Source organism: Cherax quadricarinatus, chromosome 73 (genome assembly GCF_038502225.1).
Source record: "Cherax quadricarinatus isolate ZL_2023a chromosome 73, ASM3850222v1, whole genome shotgun sequence".
NCBI lineage: Eukaryota > Metazoa > Arthropoda > Malacostraca > Decapoda > Parastacidae > Cherax > Cherax quadricarinatus.
The window spans coordinates 15036991-15062010 of record NC_091364.1 but is presented as its reverse complement, the minus strand read 5'-3'; the positions used below and the strand labels follow the sequence as shown (position 1 = coordinate 15062010).

Below are 25020 nucleotides of genomic sequence, written 5' to 3'. Positions count from 1 at the left end.
ATAAGGTTTTAGTTTAATATGTTTATTATGCACCCCATACCCATCCTGTGGGCGGTAGTCAAAAGATTACAGAGGTACATAATTGGTCCAGGGACTGGACTCCAAAGTTTTGATAGCTGAGCAAGTTACAGAGGTAATGAATTCACAATTTACAAAGGTAATGAACTCACGAATTACAAAGGTAATGAACTCCAGGTAGGTCTAGTCACAATCATGACAAGTTACAAAGGTATTTACAGATTACAGAGGTACGTAATGGGTCCAGGGACTGGGCCCCAAAGTTTTGATGGCTGAACTAGGTACAAGGTAATGAACTCACAAGTTACAAAGGTAATGAATACTGTAAGAATGGTTACTTACGTTTATACATGGCTACAATCATGAACAAATTATAGTGTAAAGAGCAATTCACACTTCCACACCCGGTCACAACTGTAAACAAATGAAAATGAAAAATCCAGGCAGACACCCAGATCTATTACTGGTCCAGCAGTCTGCACACTGACAGTAACAGTCTGCACACTGACAGTACCACAGTCTGCACACTGACAGTACCACAGTCTGCACACTGACAGTACCACAGTCTGCACACTGACAGTACCACAGTCTGCACACTGACAGTACCACAGTCTGCACACTGACAGTACCACAGTCTGCACACTGACAGTACCACAGTCTGCACACTGACAGTACCACAGTCTGCACACTGACAGTACCACAGTCTGCACACTGACAGTACCACAGTCTGCACACTGACAGTGCCACAGTCGAAGGCCGCAATATATTGCCTCATGATAATGTAAATCTCTGTCTTACCCTCATTTAGTTTTTCAGTTTGTCTTCCAAATCTGAATATCCCCCCCCCCCCAAAAAAAAAGAGAACTAAAACCTAGGTTTGCATCTCTCACGTTTAAAATTCAGATGTAAACCTGTGTATCATCAGAATAAAAATGATATTCAGTGACTTACGATATCGTAATAACACGACTGCAAACAAATCATGGAACGGACCGGCTTTGAACCCATGGCACGTGAGCCTTAACGGACTGGCCTGTGAGGTTTTTAGGACTCGCCATGGGTTCAAATCTCTCGCGTTCCGTGATATGATATTCAATCCCATGAGTATCCAACCGTAAGGACTAAGCCACTAGCATAAACCGTAAACAATTGCGGTCCAAGAACATAGCTCTGAGAAATGCCATTAGACAAAAGAGACGGCTCAGGTACAGAGTTATTGGCGGCGGCGGCGGCGGCGGCGGCGGCGGCGGCGGCTGCGGCTGCGGCTGCGGCTGCGGCTGCGGCTGCTGCTGCGGCTGCTGCTGCGGCGGCTGCTGCTGCTGCTGCTGCTGCTGCTGCTGCTGCTGCTGCTGCTGCTGCTGCTGCTGCTGCTGCTGCTGCTGCTGCTGCTGCTGCTGCTGCTGCTGCTGCTGCTGCTGCTGCTGCTGCTGCTGCTGCTGCTGCTGCTGCTGCTGCTGCTGCTGCTGCTGCTGCTGCTGCTGCTGCTGCTGCTGCTGCTGCTGCTGCTGCTGCTGCTGCTGCTGCTGCTGCTGCTGCTGCTGCTGCTGCTGCTGCTGCTGCTGCTGCTGCTGCTGCTGCTGCTGCTGCTGCTGCTGCTGCTGCTGCTGCTGCTGCAAGTGACCCACCAGAAAGATATGATTTCAGAAGAGACAATGCAGTATCCCTTAAGGCCATGATCAAAGTTATGAAGTGCAGGAGACAGATCTAACATAATCAACAGCAATTCATTTCCTAAATAAATATTCACAACCAAATCATTGTATACATTCCACCAAGCTGTCTCAGTTGAATGACCTAGTTGATACACAGCGTGAACACAGTAGAACATTACTATGTTTTAGAAGATGAACTGTCCTCCTCTAGCATTTCTTCTGCAGTTCGTTCTTTGTCAACATCTTTTGGTGAAAATTTTCTCCACATTTCTTCATAATTTTCATCAGCTTGCATATGTTATTGATTTGGGTGCTTGTCATGCCAGTTTCTATATTGTCATCCACTGCTGAGATGAGTTTCTGCATGACCTTACATGTTTAGTAATACTAAAGTGTCTTAATCACTTTGTGATCCAGTGGTTGTATCAGACATGTACTTGGTGATTAAAAAAACATTCTTCATATTTGGGTTCGCAGATTGCAAGAATTGAGGTTGACTACGGGAATATTGAAGAGTGAGAAGAACCTTGCACGTAAAACTTTCTCATCAGGTACATTCTTGAATCACTCACTAAACAGGTTTCACTCATCAATGCTATCTTGTTTAACCACTAAATATCAAGCAATGTGAGCAATCAATAAATATAAACTAGCACCTAAAATCACCTGATGCACTAGTTCACAGAACGAAACTTAAATCATTCTTTAGCTGCCTTGAATCCAGGTGCATCTTTCTCTTGCTTGCTAATATAAATTTTAGATGGCATGTTCCAAAATAATCCTGTCTTGTGTTTATTAAGCATTTGCTCAAGTTTGCAGCCATCCTCAGAAATAATTTCATCCATCTCAGCAGGGAAATTTCCAGCACCTGTGTAGTCAAAAGATTCATATTCCCTACTTAATTAATATTATGCAGCTGACTGCACACTTTAAAATGGATAAACCACCTAGAACTAATTTTTTTTCTGAAGGATTTCCATCATTTTTTTTAGTCTTATTTAACTGTATTGACCCTCCTGTCATATTCAACATCTGAATTACTCCTTGCAGAAGGTCTTAGACTCATCTCGTTTTGTCTAATTGATTCTTTAACACCAGTTTCCATCATACATGTTTATCATCTCAATTTTTTCAAAGTAGGCATAGTCTCACATTGTACTTTTTCTTAGTACCTCCAGCACCCCTTGGGTACCATGGTTAATATCCGGAAACGAGACTGGGTGATGAAAAGAGCGAGTGACAAGAAAGTAAGGTATGGGACTCATCTAGAAGGCAACTAGAGCATGGGTGACTTTTTCCAACAGGGAATCATACTAGGCCTTTCCCTAAAATATGTGACTACCACTCACAGGATGGGTATGGGATGCATAATAAAGATAAACTATTCCTAAAACAATGGACCCTCCTTAGGCTCGGAGGGAAATATCCCACATCGCGATCTATCATCCAGATTTCGCACACTAAAAAAAAAAAAACCTGAATTCTTATTTTCCTTAAAGATTATGGCGGGATGACGCCGTCTTCCTACCCCCCCCCCCCCCACGACGAAATGTGAACTTGTGTATAAAATTTCAATAGCAATTTATTGAAAAAGTTATTTCTGGACGCTCAGAGTGTGAGTTTATTTGACATAAAACCAATGTAAAAGTTTCAAGTTATGAGGCGTAAATAAAAACTTAAATACTGTGGTGGCTCAATAAACCGCCACAATAAAAAAAAAAGGGTGTGAAAGTCAGATTTTATTTGAAAGAGCTACGTGGTATTGATTCACCTCTGGAATTACATCTTTAATTTTATATAAACATTATCAAATCAAATCAAAGTTTATTCTCTGTAAGGATTACAATGCGGGGTTTACAGATTTTGGTTATTGTGTGGTTTACATGTAATAAAATACTAATTACAGAGGGGGCCACTAGAACACCTAGCAAGGCTAGGCATTTCGGGCAAACTTAGATTAATTCTTAACCCTAAATTATTACAAATTGTGGAGTAAGTTGACTAAATACTAAGTGACTAAATACTGACTAAATACTAAGTGACTAAATACTAGTTTGTGAGTTTAGCAATGTGAATGCTTTTGTTTTGGCACAATACATAGTTTCTATATTGGAGTATCACAGGCAAACTTGTGACTAGTTAGGAATCATTATTTTAAGATTAAGATACGTATTTCTGTGCTTATAGTCAAATGAGTGATTGAAAGTGTGAACCACCAGGTGTTTTTTTTGTAGTTAGTTGACGGGGTGTATCAGGGAGATAAGATGTTTTCTAACGGTAGTTTTGAAGGTGATGAATGTGTCTGCAGTTCTAGAGTTTTCAGGTAGGGTGTTCCAGATTTTAGGGCCTTTGACATACATTGACTTTTTGTAAAGGTTTAGTTGGACACGGGGAATGTCGTAGAGATGTTTGTGCCTGGTGTTATGCTTGTGGGTTCTGTCACAACTATCAAGAAAGCATTTTAGGTCAAGGTTAATATTGGAATTTAAGGTCCTGTAGATATAGATTGCACAGTAGTAAGTGTGGATGTTCTGAACAGGGAGTAAGTTTAGATCTATGAAGAGTGGGGGGGGGGGTTGCCAGGGATGGGATTTAGTGATTATTCTTACTGCGGCTTTTTGTTGTTATTATTGGTTTTAGGTGTATTGCTGCAGTTGAACCCCAAGCACAAATAGCATAGGTGAGGTATGGATAAATGAGTGAATGGTATAATGTGAGAAGGGCATTTGGCGGCACGTAGTATCGTATCTTGGAGAGGATCCCAACTGTTTTGGATACTTTCTTTGATGTGTGTTGGATATGGGTGCTGAAATTCAGGTTGTTGTCGAGGTATAAGCCTAGGAATTTGCCCTCATTATATCTGGCAATTAGAGTGCTGTCAATCTTAATGTTTAGTTGTGCAGCACCTGCTCTGCTACCAAACATAATATAGTAGGTTTTGTCTGTTAAGTGTAAGTTTATTGGCTGTCATCCAAGTTGATATTTTGAGCAGCTCCTCATTAACAATGGTGTTGAGGGTGGCAAGATTAGGGTGAGAGATGACATAAGTCGTGTCGTAAGCAAAGAGAATGGGTTTCAGCTGTTGGGATACGTTTGGAAGATCATTGATGTAAATGAGGAAGAGCAGGGGTCCAAGGACACTTCCCTGTGGAACTCCATTATTAAGTGGCCGTGTTGATGATGCTGTGTCTTTAATGGTGACATACTGATATCTATTAGTAAGGTACGATTTGAAATATGCAAGCGCATGGCCTCTTATACCATAATGGTCAAGTTTGTGGAGTAGTATGCCGTGGTCTACTGTGTCAAAAGCTTTTCTTAGGTCAATAAAAATTCCTAGTGGATATTCCTTATTTCCCAATGCTGTGTAAAGCAGATCTAGCATTTTTACAATTGCATCATTAGTGCTTTTATTTTTCCTGAAACCAAATTGGCAGGGGTTAAGTATGTTTTGTGCCATTATATATGAATATAGTCTCCTGTGCACGAGTTTCTTGAAGATTTTGGATAGCAATGGTAAGTTTGATAATGGCCTATAGTTGTTTACATCTGTAGGGTCACCACCTTTATTTATTGGTGTAACTCTTGCTGTCTTGAGTAGTTTCGGGAAGGTGCTAGTTTCTAGTGACATGTTAAAAAGTAATGAAATAGCATGCGAAAGGACATGGGCCGCTCGCTTGTACAATAATGGTGGGACATGAGACAGGTTCCCTGATTTATTTTTAAGTGATTTTATAATCTCAGTGACTTCGGTGGGCTCAGTTGGTACAAGATAGAAGGAATTTGAGAAATTCCCATCTATATAGTCCCCGGCACGGGCGTTGGTACGTGGGATTTTACTGGCAAGATTAGATCCTATGGTTGAGAAGAAGTCGTTTATCTTGTTAGCTGTATCAGTGGGATGCAGTGGTGTTTCGTTAGGTTTAGTTAGGACAATATTCTTGTTTTTTTTCAGTTTGTGGGTGCCCAGAATCTGAGAGAGTGTTTTCCAGGTCTTTTTTATATCTCCTCTTGTGTCAGTGAATCTGCTGGAGTAGTACAGTTGTTTGGCTTTCTTTATTACTTTGGTGAGAACTGATGAATAGTGTTTAAGAGTATCTTTGTGTATTAAGCCTTGTCTATATTGCTTTTCATATTGGTGTTTCTTATCAATGGATTTCAGAATGGTGCTGGTTAGCCATGGGCAACCGAGCCGTTTATTCGTGATCTGTTTCGTTTTTATAGGACAATGTTTGTTGTATAGTCTAAGTAATTTGTTAAGAAAAATGTCTGTCCAATCGTCAATACCATTGGCCTTGGAGAATTCTGTAGGCCAATCAACAGTCTCTAGGTCTGCTGTGAACTTCCTTATTGAGGCCTCGTCATGGAGTCTAAATGAAACTTTGTAGTATTCCAGTGGTGGTTTACTAATGCTTGTTAAGAGGAAGGTTGGGTAATGGTCTGTATTGCTGTCTGTGATTATCCCTGATTTAAGGGGGGCTAGTACATTGATCCATATGTGGTCTATTATGGTTGCACTTGTCTCAGTGAGCCTGGTTGGTTTTGTTATTGTTGGTATGAGAAGTGTGTTGTTCATATTGTTGATGAAATCAAGTTACAGGCTGATCATCTAGTAGGCCAAGGTTGATATTGAAGTCTCCAGCTAAGAGAAGGTGGTGCTTGTTCATTTGTCTGTTTGTTATTAGTGCCTTTAATTTCTCACTGAAATTTGGGATGTTTGTGTGGGGTATCCGGTAAATGGCACCGATTGTTATAGGCGTCTTAAGTTTTTTTTTACAGTAAAATTAGCAAAAATGTATTCCCCATATTCATCACTAAAGTAAGTGGTGGTAATACAAGATAGTTGGTTGGAGTAATAGATTGCAATACCACCCCCAACTTGGTATGGTCTGCAGTTGTGGATTGCTGTGTATCCTGGTAGTGGGTAGATATCTATTGTGTTGTAATGCGAAACATTTTGGGCAGTCTGAACTAGTACGGTACTTAAGAAATAATTAATATTAATACAGGTATTTAGATAAGGATTATAAGATGCATTTTTATATTTTTTGTGGCTTATGTAAAAGTCTATTTTCGTACTGAGTTTGGTGTTAGAGTTTGTTGGTGACACAATCATCTGATTTGTGTCATTTAATGGGATAGTTTGGTGTGCGAGTTTTCTGGTGACACTATGTTCTGGCTCGAGTAATTTAATCTTAAACTTGAATATCGAATAATTGTCAAGGTTTAGGTTTTAGCAGATGAATAGTGATTATTTTTCCAATCTCAGCCAGGTTGTAAACATGATCTCTGTAAATACAAACATTTCTTTTTTTTATTGACAATCATAAGATATAAGAACCCCAACAGAAATAAGTCACTTTGACTGTTTTGGTTTATTTTAGGCCAAGTGCTGAGACGTTGTGGTGTCACTCGTTAGTTTATGTTTATTATGCACCCCATACCCATCCTGTGGGCGGTAGTCAAAAGATTACAGAGGTACATAATGGGTCCAGGGACTGGACCCCAAAGTTATGATAGCTGAAGTAGTTACAAAGGTAATGAACTCCAGGTAGATCCGGTCACAATCATGGCAAGTTACAAAGGTAATGAATTAGCCTCACTCCTATACATGGTTACAGTCATGAAATTGCAAAGTAATGAACCACTGATACGTCCACACCTGGTCACAATTGTAATGAGTTATAAATACAAACATTAAGTGGGTCATACACTCACACTAGCGCACGTTAGTTTTTAGTTTAATATGTTTATTATGCACCCCATACCCATCCTGTGGGCGGTAGTCAAAAGATTACAGAGGTACATAATTGGTCCAGGGACTGGACTCCAAAGTCTTGATAGCTGAGCAAGTTACAGAGGTAATGAACTCACAATTTACAAAGGTAATGAACTCACAATTTACAAAGGTAATGAACTCACAATTTACAAAGGTAATGAACTCCAGGTAAGTCTGGTCACAATACTAGCGCACGCGCACACACATACACACACGTGTCACTCGTGGTCAACATTTGCCAGACTCGCCTCTAGCTGGGTGACGCTTGGTTCTCTCTCTCAGGCTGCTGTCTTTGCCTCTATCACCGTGTGGTACACGTATATTCCATTCTTGTATATAATGTGTACATAATTTATATAAAGTGTACATAATTTATATAATTGGTGAAGGAAAATACAAGTTAAATACTACTACTGCTGTGTTTATTTTCGCTCCAAACACATTACAACCAAGTCAACAGGCCAGTCATCACCTGTGTGCGTAATACTATACTTATGTGTACCTATACCTAAATAAATTTACATATATTTTCCTTTCAGTGCACAGACTACCTTCCAAGGAAGAGTGTCGTGAAATATGGAGGTCGGCAGATGCTGTGTGTTTTGATGTCGACTCCACTGTCATTGTGGATGAAGGCCTAGACCAGCTGGCTAGTTTTTGTGGTAAAGCTGCTGCTGTTAAGAAATTGTAAGTTTTTTTTTTTTAAGTAATTTTACATTTGCATTACTGTAACATCATCATTAAGGAAGACTTGATCTCGGTATGATTGTCATATCACATGGAATTTTTCAGTTATTGTAAGGGTCTTAATTTTGTTATTAGTCATTGTGGATGTTGTGTATTACTTAATCAGTATGTCAGTACTATTATTATATTACAGTTATACACAAGACAGTACTAATAATATTAACAATTATAGTAACAGTATTGATAAGTAAGGTTAAGCACTGTTAAGTCTAATCAGTAACTGAATAGGTGACCAGGCAGACAGTCTTACCTCGATAGTTTTTTTTTATCCGTTACATAATGTACAATAATACTAAGCAGAGAGAAATGATGGATTTATGCACATAGTTTTATATTTTACGTGATTAACGTTTATACAGAATAAATGCAGTATCCGGTTGAAAGTAAGTCACACTGACTTTATTGGGTTAACCTTGCTTAGGGGTTCCCAATAAATATAATACAATGTATTTTATCACTGCTTGAATACCACTTAATGTCTGTGTAAAAGTTGCAGTAATAATAATAACAAAACATTATTTTTAAATGTACGGTACATAGATATCATAGTTTGCAGTTAGTGTATAGTATAGATTAAGTAGTTCCATAATTTTGAAGGGCATTTCAGGTAGACTTAAATTAAGACTAGGTTGTGAAAGCATTATGCACCACTCTGTTAAAGTATTGTCAGGTTAATGCATTACATTTTGATGGATTGTCCCATTCATCAAAGAAATCGATAGCCTCATTTCGGTTGCCTTCTCTAATGCCCAGACATACCCACTTTGTCTTGTCTGACTCTCTTTCTCTCGACACACACACATTCTCTATTAGTTATCTTTATTTTAATTTCTTGTGCTTAGCGGACGAAGGACCGAGTCTCCACCAGTCCTTGCACTGAATACCTCACTCATATTTAACTCTCATCCTAAATTAAATAATAATTAGTAAAATTGAAATGCCCATAGATATTCAAACAAGATGTTATAATAAAAATATTCTGCCAACAGGACCGTGGAAGCTATGCAAGGAGGAATAGAATTTCGGACAGCCTTGAGGACCAGACTTGATCTGCTACAACCAAGGCTGGAAACAATTCAGAAATTCACCAGAGCTAATCCTCCAATTCTCACCAAGAATATTGAGTATGTGAATTATTCACAATGTGAACAAGAGATTTTTATGTTAGATGTATACATTATTACTGAATATATTGTAGAGCACATCACTTTATTTAAAAATTTGAAGACATTGAACATTTTTTTTTCACATAGCAATAAACAGTGTTCCTGGGTGTGGGACAACTCTTCTGGGTATTGTTCTGGGTGTGGGCCAACTCTTGTGGGTATTGTTCTTGGTGTGGGTCAACTCTTGTGGGTATACTATGTTCCTGGGTGTGGGTCAACTCTTGTGGGTATACTATGTTCCTGGGTGTGGGCCAACTCTTGTGGGTATTGTTCCTGGGTGTGGGTCACTCTTGTGGGTATACTATGTTCCTGAGTGTGGGTCAATTCTTGTGGGTATTGTTCCTGGGTGTGGGTCAATTCTTGTGGGTATTGTTCCTGGGTGTGGGTCAACTCTTGTGGGTATACTATGTTCCTGGGTGTGGATCAACTCTTGTGGGTATTGTTCCTGGGTGTGAGTCAACTCTTGTGGGTATACTACGTTCCTGGGTGTGGGTCAACTCTTGTGGGTATTGTTCCTGGGTGTGGGTCACTCTTGTGGGTATACTATGTTCCTGAGTGTGGGTCAATTCTTGTGGGTATTGTTCCTGGGTGTGGGTCAATTCTTGTGGGTATTGTTCCTGGGTGTGGGTCAACTCTTGTGGGTATTGTTCCTGGGTGTGGGTCACTCTTGTGGGTATACTATGTTCCTGAGTGTGGGTCAATTCTTGTGGGTATTGTTCCTGGGTGTGGGTCAATTCTTGTGGGTATTGTTCCTGGGTGTGGGTCACTCTTGTGGGTATACTATGTTCCTGAGTGTGGGTCAATTCTTGTGGGTATTGTTCCTGGGTGTGGGTCAATTCTTGTGGGTATTGTTCCTGGGTGTGGGTCAACTCTTGTGGGTATACTATGTTCCTGGGTGTGGATCAACTCTTGTGGGTATACTATGTTCCTGGGTGTGGATCAACTCTTGTGGGTATACTATGTTCCTGGGTGTGGGTCAACTCTTGTTGGTATACTATGTTCCTGGGTGTGGGTCAATTCTTGTGGGTATTGTTCTGGGGTGTGGGTCAACTCTTGTGGGTATGCTGTGTTTCTGGGTGTGGATCAACTCTTGTGGGTATTGTTCCTGGGTGTGAGTCAACTCTTGTGGGTATACTACGTTCCTGGGTGTGGGTCAACTCTTGTGGGCATACTATGTTCCTGGGTGTGGGTCAACTCTTGTGGGTATTGTTCCTGGCTGTGGGCCAACACTTGTTGGTATACTGTGTTCCTGGGTATGGGTCAACTCTTGTGGGTATTGTTCTGGGTGTGGGTCAACTCTTGTGGGTATTGTTCTGGGTGTGGGTCAACTCTTGTGGGTATTGTTCTGGGTGTGGGTCAACTCTCTTTGGGGCCTAGTTCCTAGGCCTTTTGTGTATCCATATGCTCTCTCGCTACCGTCCACAGGATGGATATGGGGTGCACAATAAACTAGCCACTTCGGTGGCAAAATCTAAAAAAAATCAAAATCTAAATCTTGTGGGTATACTATTTTCCTGGGTGTGGGTCAACTCTTGTGAGTATACTATGTTCCTGAGTGTGGGTCAATTCTTGTGGGTATTGTTCCTGGGTGTGGGTCAACTCTTGTGGGTATTGTTCCTGGGTGTGGGTCAACTCTTGTGGGTATGCTGTGTTCCTGGGTGTGGGTCAACTCTTGTGGGTTTACTATGTTCCTGGGTGTGGGTCAACTCTTGTGGGTATACTATGTTCCTGGATGTGGGTCAATTTTTGTGGGTATTGTTCCTGGGTGTGGGGCAACTCTTGTGAGTATACTATGTTCCTGGGTGTGGGTCAACTCTTGTGGGTATACTATGTTCCTGGGTGTGGGTCAACTCTTGTGGGTATACTATGTTCCTGGGTGTGGGTCAACTCTTGTGGGTATACTATATTCCTGGGAGTGGGTCAACTCTTGTGGGTATATTATGTTCCTGGGTGTGGGTCAACTCTTGTGGGTATACTATGTTCCTGGGTGTGGGTCAATTCTTGTGGGTATTGTTCCTGGGTGTTGGTCAGCTCTTGTTGGTATACTGTGTTCCTGGGTGTGGGTCAACTCTTGTGGGTATTGTTCCTGGATGTGGGTCAACTCTTGTGGGTCTACTATGTTCCTGGGTGTGGGTCAACTCTTGTGGGTATTGTTCCTGGGTGTGGGTCAACTCTTGTGGGTATACTATGTTCCTGGGTGTGGGTCAACTCTTGTGGGTATACTATATTCCTGGGAGTGGGTCAACTCTTGTGGGTATATTATGTTCCTGGGTGTGGGTCAACTCTTGTGGGTATACTATGTTCCTGGGTGTGGGTCAATTCTTGTGGGTATTGTTCCTGGGTGTTGGTCAGCTCTTGTTGGTATACTGTGTTCCTGGGTGTGGGTCAACTCTTGTGGGTATTGTTCCTGGATGTGGGTCAACTCTTGTGGGTCTACTATGTTCCTGGGTGTGGGTCAACTCTTGTGGGTATTGTTCCTGGGTGTGGGTCAACTCTTGTGGGTATACTATGTTCCTGGGTGTGGGTCAACTCTTGTTGGTATTGTTCCTGGGTGTGGCTCAACTCTTGTGGGTATTGTTCCTGGGTGTGGCTCAACTCTTGTGGGTATTGTTCCTGGGTGTGGCTCAACTCTTATGGGTATGCTATGTTTCTTGGTGTAGGTCAACTCTTGTGGGTATGCTATGTTCCTGGGTGTGGGCCAACTTGGTCCGACTCGAGCCAAATAATTAATAATAATAATAATAATAATAATAATAATAATTTTATTTTAGCATGATACATGTTTGTAGAAAGGAGTGTAACAATTGGCTGAACATACCTAAAGCCCCTTTATATGCAGAGTATTTCGGGGAAACTTAAAATTAACTTAAGATTAATAAGGCAATGACAGTACGTATGGTCATTAGATGAGTTACAATGAATACAAGAGAACTGAGTATTCTATTAGGTAATGCTATATGACTTTATTAATAAGTCTTGTAGAGAAGACTTACAGTTTTGATTATTAACCTTAGGTGGACACAATGGAGTGATTAACATTTGAGATGAATACAGATATGTATTGAGAGTAAGTATATACTGATGAGAAAGTTTTACTTACCTGGAGTTTACCTGGAGAGAGTTTCGGGGGTCAATGCCCCCGCGGCCCGGTCTGTGACCAGGCCTCCTGGTGGATCAGCGCCTGATCAACCAGGCTGTTGCTGCTGGCTGCACGCAAACCAACGTACGAGCCACAGCCCGGCTGATCAGGAACTGACTTTAGGTGCTTGTCCAGTGCCAGCTTGAAGACTGCCAGGGGTCTGTTGGTAATCCCCCTTATGTGTGCTGGGAGGCAGTTGAACAGTCTCGGGCCCCTGACACTTATTGTATGGTCTCTTAACGTGCTAGTGACACCCCTGCTTTTCATTGGGGGGATGGTGCATCGTCTGCCAAGTCTTTTGCTTTCGTAGTGAGTGATTTTCGTGTGCAAGTTCGGTACTAGTCCCTCTAGGATTTTCCAGGTGTATATAATCATGTATCTCTCCCTCCTGCGTTCCAGGGAATACAGGTTTAGAAACCTCAAGCGCTCCCAGTAATTGAGGTGTTTTATCTCCGTTATGCGCGCCGTGAAAGTTCTCTGTACATTTTCTAGGTCGGCAATTTCACCTGCCTTGAAAGGTGCTGTTAGAGTGCAGCAATATTCCAGCCTAGATAGAACAAGTGACCTGAAGAGTGTCATCATGGGCTTGGCCTCCCTAGTTTTGAAGGTTCTCATTATCCATCCTGTCATTTTTCTAGCAGATGCGATTGATACAATGTTATGGTCCTTGAAGGTGAGATCCTCCGACATAATCACTCCCAGGTCTTTGACGTTGGTGTTTCGCTCTATTTTGTGGCCAGAATTTGTTTTGTACTCTGATGAAGATTTAATTTCCTCATGTTTACCATATCTGAGTAATTGAAATTTCTCATCGTTGAACTTCATATTGTTTTCTGCAGCCCACTGAAAGATTTGGTTGATGTCCGCCTGGAGCCTTGCAGTGTCTGCAATGGAAGACACTGTCATGCAGATTCGGGTGTCATCTGCAAAGGAAGACACGGTGCTGTGGCTGACATCCTTGTCTATGTCGGATATGAGGATGAGGAACAAGATGGGAGCTAGTACTGTGCCTTGTGGAACAGAGCTTTTCACCGTAGCTGCCTCGGACTTTACTCTGTTGACGACTACTCTCTGTGTTCTGTTAGTGAGGAAATTATAGATCCATCGACCGACTTTTCCTGTTATTCCTTTAGCGCGCATTTTGTGCGCTATTACGCCATGGTCACACTTGTCGAAGGCTTTTGCAAAGTCTGTATATATTACATCTGCATTCTTTTTGTCTTCTAGTGCATTTAGGACCTTGTCGTAGTGATCCAGTAGTTGTTTATGATATTGAGCAAATGCATGTATAGTTTTTACATATGTATTTATGATAGGCTGGGAGGTAAGGTGTTTGTTATCTGCAGTTTTAAAAATGCTAGCTGAGCCAGTGGTTCTGGAGATTTCTGGCAAGGAGATCCAGATTTTGCGACCTTTTACGTACAATGAGTTTATGAAAAGATTTAGCCTGACATGGGGAATGTCATTGAAGTGTTTATGCCTAGTATTGTGTCTTGGAGTCCTATAGCAATTGTCAAGAAAGTGTTTCAGGTCAGGATTTATATTAGAATTGATTGTTCTGTAAATGTAGGTTGCACAATAGAACAAGTGAATGTTTTGTTTAGTGAGTATGGTTAGGTCTTTGAAGAATGGGGGGGGGGGGTTGATTAGCAGTGGATTGTGTGATCATTCGCACTGCGGCTTTTTGTTGTTGTTATTGATTTTAGGTGGTTTTTCGTTGTGGAACCCCAGGCATGAATAGCATATATGATAAATGGTTTTGAAAACCAACAAGTTGAAGATTGAGGCGCTTATGTAACATATGGGAATCTTTATTAAGGAAACGTTTCGCCACACAGTGGCTTCATTAGTCCAATACAAAGCAGAGAGGGGTAAGGAGAGTAGGAGTTTGAGGTAATCATTCCCATATGTTGCATAAGCATCTCAATCTTCAACAAATAGCATAGGTGAGGTATTTGTAGATCAGTAAATAGTATAGTGTTAGTGCTGTTTGTGGTACATAGTAATGTATCTTTGAGAGGATGCCAACTGTTTTAGACTTTTTTTGCTGTGTTGGATATGGGTGTTGAATTTCAGGATGCTATCAAGGTGCTGACCCAGGAATTTTCCTTCATTATGTTTAACAGTAAGGGTGTTAAGCATAATGTTTAGTTGAACCTCAATTGTTCTACTCCCAAACATAATGTAAAAGGTTTTATTTATATTCAGTGTAAGTTTATTGACAGTCAATCAGGTTGCTATTTTTGCGAGTTCTTCATTAACAATAGTGTTGAGTGAGGCTATATTTTTACTTTTATTTATTTATTAATTTGAACATGATACATTGAAGCACAAGGAAATACAGTGGTTAAGTGTAACATGCCAAAGCCCCTTGTATGCAGAGCATTATGGGCAGGCTTAAAATTAACTTAAGATTAACTAAGCAATGATATATTTAGTGGTAAACATTGTTGTAAACAGTTAACAATTAAGCACAAATTAGTATTTCAAAGACAGGTCATACGGTCATTTGCTGTGTTGCTGTGCATTCAGTAGAGTGGAGTATTCTGTTAGATAATGTAATTAAAAATAACAAAGTTTGATTAGGTCACAGGTTAAATAAACATTTATGAGATACAATTATTCAGTATTTATTTGGTTGTGGGTGAGTAAGTGAGTTTTAAGAAGAGATTTGAATTTATAAACAGACAGTGTTTCTTATATATTCACAGGTAGTGAATTCCAGATTTTTGGGCCTTTTATGTGCATTGAGTTTTTGCATAGTGTGAGATGGACACGAGGAATATCAAAGAGTGATCTGTGCCTTGTGTTATGGTCATGTGTTCTGTTGAGGTTGGTAAGGAGATGTTTGAGGGGAGGGTTTATATCCGAGTTAAGTGTTCTATGTATGTAGCAGGTATGGATGTTTTGTATGGTGAGTAGGTTTAGAGTTTTGAATATTGGTGGAATGTGCTGCCTGTAGTGGGAATTTATCATTCTGACTGCAGCCTTTTGTTGGGTAATCAATGGTCTGAGATGGTTTATTGTTGTTGAGCCCCATGTACAAATTCCATATGTGAGATAGGGGTAAATAAGTGAGTGATACAGGGCCAGGAGGGCTGACTGTGGAACATAGTACCGTATCTTCGATAGTATGCCTACGGTCTTGGAAATTTTCTTAGAAATTTGTTGTATATGTGTTTGAAATTTGAGTCTATTATCAAGGTGGATTCCTAAGAATTTTCCCTCTGTGAGCTTTGTGATAGGTGATCTTTTATCATTATGTTAAGAGGGACATCAGTAGCTCTGTTACCAAACTGAATGAAGTAGGTTTTGTCTATGTTGAGAGTAAGTTTGTTAGTCCTCATCCAGGAAGATATTTTCTGTAATTTGGTATTCACAGTATTGGCTAGCATGACTGGGCTCGGATGAGACAAGGCGTATGTAGTGTCATCTGCAAATAGTGTGGGTTTGAGTAACTGCGATGCATTTGGTAGTTCATTTATGTAAACGAGAAAGAGAAGAGGGCCAAGGACACTTCCCTGTGGGACACCAACTGTAATTGGCTGTGCGGAAGAGTTTGCTCCATTTGTGTACACACATTGGCTTCTGTTGCTGAGGTATGACTTCAGGCAGTTGAGGGAGTGCCCTCTTATACCATAGTGTGACAATTTTATGTGGAGCAAGTCGTGGTCAACTGTATCAAAAGCTTTACGTAAATCAATAACGATTCCCAGTGGGACTTCTTTTTTCTCTAGTGCAGTGTATATTTGTTCTAGCATGTGTATAATAGCATCATTCATAATTTTATTAGGCCTGAACCCAAACTGACAGGGGCTGAGTATGTTGTGGGAGATGAGATAGGAATAGATTCGCTTATGAATTAATTTTTCAAAGATTTTAGAAAGGGGGTGTAAGTTGGATATTGGCCTATAGTTATTCAAGTCTGTTTGGTCTCCTCCTTTATGGATCGGGGTGACCCTCTGGGTGGAAGATGACAAAAGTCATGTTGTCAGCAATGAGAATAGGCATAAGTTGTTGTGATATGCTTGGAAGCTCATTTATGTATAAAAGGAAAAGGAGGGGGCCAAGAATGCTACCTTGTGGTACACCAGTGTCCAGGGGTCTTGTTGAAGAGGTTGTGTCCTTGACAGAGACGTATTGCTTTCTATTAGTTAGGACTTGATGTGTATGATGCTGTGATCTACTGTATCAAAAGCTTTCTTGAGGTTGATGAAGAATGCAAGCAGGTATTTATTTTTTCCAGTGCTGTGTAAAGTAGGTCTAGCATTTTTATTATTGCATCATCTGTGCTTTTGTTTCTCCTGAAGCCAAACTGGCAGGGGTTAAGGATGCTTTGTGATGTTATGAAGGAGTATAACGCGCTGCAGTTTACGTAAGTTTGTTTTAGCTGCAAGAGAGAGCTAGAGGAGAGTAAGTTATCAAAGGACGTACAGTGGACCCCCGCCTTACGATATTAATCCGTTCCTGAGAGCTCAGCGTAAGCCGAAATTATCGTTAGCCGAATTAATTTTCCCCATAAGAAATAATGGAAATCAGATTAATCCGTTCCTGACACCCCAAAGTATGAAAAAAGAATTTTTTTTACCACATGAAATATTAATTTTAATACACACAAACTGAAGAAGACATGCACAATTACTACTATCCTAAGAATATAATACATGACACTTACCTTTATTGAAGATCTGGTGATGATTGATGGGATGGGAGGAGGGGAGAGTGTGGAAGTTATTGTTTAGAAGGGGAATCCCCGACCATTAGGACTTGAGGTAGCAAGTCCTTTTCTGGGATTACTTCCCTTATTCTTTTAATGCCACTAGGACCAGCTTGAAAGTCACTGGACCTCTGTCTCACAACAAATCTGTCCAGAGAGCTCTGTACCTCCCGTTTACCTGGAGAGAGTTCCGGGGGTCAATGGTCAGTGGCCCGGTCTGTGACCAGGCCTCATGGTGGATCAGAGCCTGATCAACCAGGCTGTTACTGCTGGCTACACGCAATCCAACATACGAGCCACAGCCCGGCTGGTCAGGTACCGACTTTAGGTGCTTGTCCAGTGCCTGCTTGAAGACAGCCAGGGGTCTATTGGTAATCCCCCTTATGTATGCTGGGAGGCAGTTGAACAGTCTCGGGGCCCCTGACACTTATTGTATTGTCTCTTAACGTGCTAGTGACACCCCTGCTTTTCATTGGGGGGATGTTGCATCGTCTGCCAAGTCTTTTGCTTTCGTTGTGAGCAATTTTCGTGTGCAAGTTCGGTGCTAGTCCCTCTAGGATTTTCCAGGTGTATTTTTTTTTTAACAAGTCGGCCTTTGACATACATTGAATTTTTGTAAAGGTTTAGTCGGACACGGGGAATGTCATAGAGATGTATGTGTCTGGTGTTATGCCTGTGGGTTCTGTCACAACTCTCAAGAAAGCGTTTTAGGTCAAGGTTAATATTGGAATTTAAGGTCCTGTAGATGTAGATTGCACAGTAGTAAGTGTGGATGTACTGAACAGGGAGTAAGTTTAGATAAGATAAGATAAGATAAGAGATAAGATTTCGTTCGGATTTTTAACCCCGGAGGGTTAGCCACCCAGGATAACCCAAGAAAGTCAGTGCGTCATCGAGGACTGTCTAACTTATTTCCATTGGGGTCCTTAATCTTGTCCCCCAGGATGCGACCCACACCAGTCGACTAACAGTGGGGGGGGTGTGTTGCCAGGGATGGGATTTAGTGATTATTCTTACTGTGGCTTTTTGTTGGGTTATTATTGTCTTTAGGTGTGTTGCTGCAGTTGATCCCCAAGCACAAATAGCATAGGTGAGGTTTGGATAAATAAGTGAGTGGTATAGTGTGAGAAGGGCATTTTGCGGCACGTAGTATCGTATCTTAGAGAGGATCCCCACCATTTTGGATACTTTTTTTGTTATGTGTTGGATATGGGTGCTGAAAATTAGGTTGTTGTCGAGATATAGGCCTAGGAATTTGCCCTCATTATGTCTGGCAATTAGTGTGTTGTCGATCTTAATGTTAAGTTGTGCAACACCTGCTCTGCTACCAAACATAATATAGTAGGTTTTGCCAGTGTTAAGTGTAAGTTTATTGGCTGCCATCCAAGTCGATATTTTGAGCAGCTCCTCATTAACAATGGTGTTGAGGGTGGCACGATTAGGGTGAGAGATGACATAAGTCTTGTCGTCAGCAAAGAGAATGGGTTTCAGGTGTTGGGATACATTTGGAAGATCATTGATGTATATGAGGAAGAGCAGGGGACCAAGGACACTACCCTGTGGAACTCCAGTATCAAGTGGCTGTGTTGCTGATGCTGTGTCTTTAATGGTGACATACTATTACCTATTAGTAAGGTAAGATTTGAAATATGCAAGCGCATGGCCTCTTACACCGTAATGGTCAAGTTTGTGGAGTAGTATGCCGTGGTCTACTGTGTCAAAAGCTTTTCTTAGGTCAATAAAAATTCCTAGTGGATATTCCTTATTTTCCAATGCTGTGTAAAGCAGATCTAGCATTTTTATGATTGCATCATTAGTGCTTTTATTTTTCCTGAATCCAAATTGGCAGGGGTTGAGTATGTTTTGTTCCGTTATAAATGAATATAGTCTCCTGTGCACGAGTTTCTCAAAGATTTTGGATAGCAATGGTAAGTTTGATATTGGCCTATAGTTGTTTAAATCTGTAGGGTCACCACCTTTATGTATTGGTGTAACCCTTGCCGTCTTGAGTAGTTTCGGGAAGGTGCTAGTTTCTAGTGACTTGTTAAAAAGCAATGAAATAGCATGCGAAAGGACATGGGCCGCTCGCTTGTACAATAATGGTGGGACATGAGACAGATTCCCTGAGTTATTTTTAAGTGACTTTATGATCTCGGTGACTTCCGTGGGCTCAGTAGGTGCAAGATAGAAGGACTTCGGGAAATTCCCATCTAGGTAGTCCCCGGTATGGGCATTGGTACGTGGGATTTTATTGGCAAGATTAGATCCTATGGTTGAGAAGAAGTCGTTTATCTTGTTAGCTGTGCCAGTGGGATGCAGTGGTGTTTCATTAGGTTTAGTTAGGACAATATTCTTGTTTTTTTTCAGTTTGTGGGTCCCTAGAATCTGAGAGTGTTTTCCAGGTCTTTTTTATATCTCCTCTTGTGTCTGTGAATCTACTGGAGTAGTATAGTTGTTTGGCTTTCTTTATTACTTTGGTGAGAACTGATGAATAGTGTTTAAGAATATCTTTGTGTATTTAGCCCTGTCTATATTGCTTTTCATATTGGTGTTTCTTATCAATGGATTTCAGAATGGTGCTGGTTAGCCATGGGCAACCAAGCCGTTTGTTTGTGATCTGTTTCGTTTTTATAGGACAATGTTTGTTTAGCTATTTCTGGGTCGGTGATCTTCTTGGCATCAAATCCTGGGAAGGAGTTATCTTGGACTGTGGTGGCGGCCATGTTTGTTGTTGCCTGTCGTGTGTTGTGGTGATGCCGGTGAGTGATGAGGGTTGTGTCCTGGCTGGCAGTACCACAAGTTTTCCTCGTGTTATTACTGGTTTCACCTTTGATGTTAGGAGTTCTTATCTGGTTACTGGATCTTCTTTTATAGCTCTGACCCTTGTCCATTGGCTGTGGCTTTGGGTGAATAGTAGGCAATGGGTGATGGGTGAATGTTGTGGAGTATCACTTCAGTGGCAGCGGGGTAGGAGTGGTAATACGAGTCCTATTAGTTGGTAATTTGTGTACTTTTGGGTGATTTCTGCAGTTGATTTATATCATTCTGGGTATCCACACATGTTAGTGTTATGTGGGTCTTGATTAGGCCATCACAGGGCTGCTGGGAACCTCAGATAGAAGTAAAAATAGAGGACAAGGTTCCTGTTGCCAGTGTCGCTGCCGCTGCCGTATAAAGATACACAACATATCCCTCCAAACTGCTAATATCCCAAAACCCCTCCTTTAGAGTGCAGGCATTGTACTTCCCATTTCCAGGACTCGAGTCCGGCTATATAAAAATAACTGGTTTCCCTGAATCCCTTCGCTAAATATTACCCTGCTCACACTCCAACAGATCGTCAGGTCCCAAATACCATTCGTCTCCATTCACTCCTATCGAACACGCTCATGCACGCTTGCTGAAAGTCCAAGCCCCTCGCCCACAAAACCTCCCTCCTCCCAGGTGTATATAATCATGTATCTCTCCCACCTGCATTCCAGGGAGTACAGGTTCAGGAACTTCAATCGCTCCCAGTAATTGAGGTGTTTTATCTCCGTTATGCGTGCCGTGAAGGTTCTCTGTACATTTTCTAGGTCAGCAATTTCACCTGCCTTGAAAGGTGCTGTTAGTGTGCAGCAATATTCCAGCCTAGATAGGACAAGCGACTTGAAGAGTCATCGTGGGCTTGGCATCCCTAGTTTTGAAGGTTCTCAGTATCCATCCTGTCATTTTTCTAGCAGATGCAATTGATACAATGTTATGGTCCTTGAATAGGCTGGAGTTTTGGTTTGTTTGGTTTAGTTAGTACAGTATTACTAGTTTGTGGTGCCCAGGGTCTGGGAGTGTGTCTTTCAGATCTTTTTTAAGTCTCCTCTCATTTCAGTGAATCTATTAGAATAGTATAGTTGCTTGGGCTTTCTGATTAATTTGGTGAGGACTGACGTATAGCGTTTGATAAACTGTTTAGTTATTAAGCCCCTTCTATATTGTTTCTCATATTGATGTTTCATATTGATGGACCTTAGGATGCTGTTAGTAAGAGATGGGCAACTTAGTCTTTTATTGGTGATCTGTTTAGTTTTTACGGGATGAAGTTTGTTATATAGTCTTTGAATTTTGTTTAGAAATATCTCTACCCATTCTTTGATACCAGCGACATTGAAAAATTCTGTAGGCCAGTCAACTGAGCTTAGTTCTGCAGTGAAGATACTTATTGAAGTCTCATTGTGGAGTCGAAAGGAGAACTTACATTCCATTGGTTGCATACAAATGTTTGTTCGGAGGAAAGTTAGGTAGCGGTCAGTAGTGTTGTCATAAGTTTGTTTCTCCTGTGCGAGGTTGTGCATTGTTCCACTCAAGGTATTGGGTCTTTTTTTTTTTTTTTTTTAAATATCCATACTTTCATGCTTACTCCTTTAATTGGCACATCCAGCATCCTGGGTAATATACTTAATATTCAGAAACGAGATGGGGTAATGAAAAGATAAAAAATCAATTGAATAACACGTTTCAGTCAAAAGGCAACATGGGAGGTTAGCTACATTACATTAAAAGTCAGACTAGAGCTCCCCCCCCCCCCAGAAAAAAAAAATGACTGCCTGTAGACTAACTATGAAGAGAAGGGGAAATATTCCATGACGTGTTCTGATGAAATTTGGCATGCAGAGCAGAATATCGATTATTTCTCGTAAAATTTATGGCTTGCTATACCGGTTTTTCTCCGGTGCAACTCAAACTTGGGTAAAAATAGTTAAATTGTTTTGATGAAAACATGTTACTGGTGAAGCAATGTAAAAAGTGAGCAAATGAGAGTGGGTGAGATGTTATCAACAAATTTTGTTGAAAATAATAAAAAGTTTTGGAGTGAGATTAATAAGTTGAGGAAGCCTAGGGAACCAATGGATTTGACAGTTAAAAATAGGAGAGGAGAGTTATTAAATGAAGAGTTACAGGTATCGGGAAGATGGAGGGAATATTTTGAGGAATTGTTAAATGTTGATGAAGATAGGGAAGCTGTGATTTTGTGTATAGGGCAAAGAGGAATAACATCTTGTAGGAGTGAGGAAGAGCCAGTTGTGAGTGCGGGGGATGTTCATGAGGCAGTGGGTAGAATGAAAGGAGGTAAGGCAGCCAGGATTGATGGGATAAAGATAAAAATGTTAAAAGCAGGAGGGGATATAGTTTTGGAATGGTTGGTGCTATTATTTAATAAATGTATGGAAGAGGGTAAGGTACCTAGGGATTGGCAGAGCATGCATAGTTCCTTTGTATAAAGGCAAAGGGGATAAAAGAGTTCAAAAATTATAGGGGAATAAGTCTGTTGAGTATACCTGGTAAAGTGTAGGGTAGAGTTATTATTGAAAGAATTAAGTGAAAGACAGAGATTAGGATAGCAGATGAACAAGGAGGCTTTAGGAAAGGTAGGGAGTGTGTAGACCAAGTGTTTACAGTGAAACATATAGGTGAGCAGTATTTAGATAAGGGTAAAGAGGTTTTTGTGGCATTTATGGATTTAGAAAAGGCATATGACAGGGTGGATAGGGGGGTAATGTGGCAGATGTTGCAGGTGTATGATATAGGAGGTGGGTTACTGAAAGCAGTGAAGAGTTTTTACTAGGATAGTGAGGCTCAGGTTAGAGTATGTAGGAGAGAGGGAGATTATTTTCCAGTAAAAGTAGGCCTTAGACAAGGATGTGTGATGTCACCATGGTTGTTCAATATATTTATAGATGGGGTTGTAAGAGAAGTGAATGCTAGGGTCGTGGCAAGAGGTGTGGAGTTAAAAGATAAAGAATCAAACACAAAGTGGGAGTTGTCACAGTTGCTCTTTGCTGATGACACTGTGCTTTTGGGAGATTCTGAAGAGAAGTTGCAGAGGTTGGTGGATGAATTTGGTAGGGTGTGTAAAAGAATAAAATTGAAAGTGGATATAGGAAAGAGTGAGGTTATGAGGATAAAAAGATTAGGTGACAAAAGACTGGATATCAGAGTGGAAGGAGAGAGTATGGAGGAGGTGAATGTATTCAGATATTTGGGAGTGGACATGTCAGCAGATGGGTCTATGAAGGATGAGGTGAATCACAGAATTGATGAGAGGAAAAGGGCGAGTGGTGCACTTAGGAGTCTGTGGAGACAAAGAATTTTGTCTGTGGAAGCAAAAAGGGGAATGTATTCAATTCAATTCAAATTCAATTCAAAGTTTATTCTCTATAAAGATTACAATGTTGAATTTACAGAATTTGGTTGTTGTGTGGTTTACATGTAGTTAAATAATGATTACAGAGTGTACCACTAGAACGCCTAGCATGGGTAGGCATTTCGGGCAGACTTAGTTTAATTCTTTATTTTAAAATACCTCATAATTTGTAATAAGTTGGTATTATGGCTAAGTGACTAAATACTAGTTTGTGAGTTTAGCAATGTGAATGCTTTTGTTTTGGCACAGTACATAGTTTCAGTATTGGAGTATCATAGGATTCATTATTTTAAGATTGAGATTAACATTTCTGTTTATGGTCAAATGGGTGAGTGAGTGTAAGAGTGAACCACCAGGTGGTATTCGTGTAGTTAGTTGATGGGGTGTATCAGGGAGATAAGATGTTTTCTAATGGTAGTTTTGAAGGTGATGAATGTGTCTGCAGTTCTAGAGTTCTCAGGTAGGGTGTTCCAGATTTTAGGGCCTTTGACATACATTGAATTTTTGTAAAGGTTTAGTCAGACACGGGGAATGTCATAGAGATGTATGTGTCTGGTGTTATGCCTGTGGGTTCTGTCACAACTATCAAGAAAGTGTTTTAGGTCAAGGTTGATATTGGAGTTTAAGGTCCTGTAGATGTAGATTGCACAGTAGTAAGTGTGGATGTACTGAACAGGGAGTAAGTTTAGATCTATGAAGAGTGGGGGGGTGTGTTGCCAGGGATGGGATTTAGTGATTATTCTTACTGCAGCTTTTTGTTGGGTTATTATTGGCTTTAGGTGTGTTGCTGCAGTTGATCCCCAAGCACAAATAGCATAGGTGAGGTATGGATAAATAAGTGAGTGGTATAGTGTAAGAAGTGCATTTTGCGGCACATAGTATCGTATCTTGGAGAGGATCCCAACCGTTTTGGATACTTTTTTGGTTATGTGTTGGATATGGGTGCTGAAATTCAGGTTGTTGTCAAGGTATAGGGCTAGGAATTTGCCCTCATTATGTCTGGTAATTAGAGTGTTGTCGATCTTAATGTTAATTTGTGCATCTCCTGCTCTGCTACCAAACATAATATAGTAGGTTTTGTCAGTGTTAAGCGTAAGTTTATTGGCTGTCATCCAAGTCGATATTTTGATCAGCTCCTCGTTAACAATGGTGTTGAGGGTGGCAAGATTAGGGTGAGAGATGACATAAGTCGTGTCGTCAGCAAAGAGAATGGGTTTCAGGTGTTGGGATACGTTTGGAAGATCATTGATGTATATGAGGAAGAGCAGGGGACCAAGGACACTTCCCTGCGGAACTCCAGTATCAAGTGGCCGTGTTGTTGATGCTGTGTCTTTAATGGTGACATACTGATACCTATTAGTAAGGTAAGATTTGAAATAAGCAAGCGCATGGCCTCTTATACCGTAATGGTCAAGTTTGTGGAGTAGGATGTCGTGGTCTACTGTGTCAAAAGCTTTTCTTAGGTCAATAAAATTCCTAGTGGATATTCCTTATTTTCCAATGCTGTGTAAAGCAGATCTAGCATTTTTATGATTGCATCATTAGTGCTTTTATTTTTCCTGAATCCAAATTGACAGGGGTTGAGTATGTTATTGTATGTGTATTGAGTATGTTTTGTGCTGTT

General features: G+C 40.8%; 1 protein-coding gene across 2 annotated transcripts in view; it reads left to right on the top strand.

Moving 5' to 3' along the window:
- aay (phosphoserine phosphatase) overlaps positions 1–25020 on the top strand; it is a 276767-nt gene that overhangs the window by 226610 nt on the left and 25137 nt on the right. For both annotated transcript variants that reach the window (XM_070100620.1, XM_070100619.1), the window contains 2 exons: positions 7989–8136; positions 9186–9320. In XM_070100620.1, coding sequence (XP_069956721.1) covers positions 7989–8136; positions 9186–9320 — 283 coding nt within the window. The remainder of the gene's footprint in view (positions 1–7988; positions 8137–9185; positions 9321–25020) is intronic.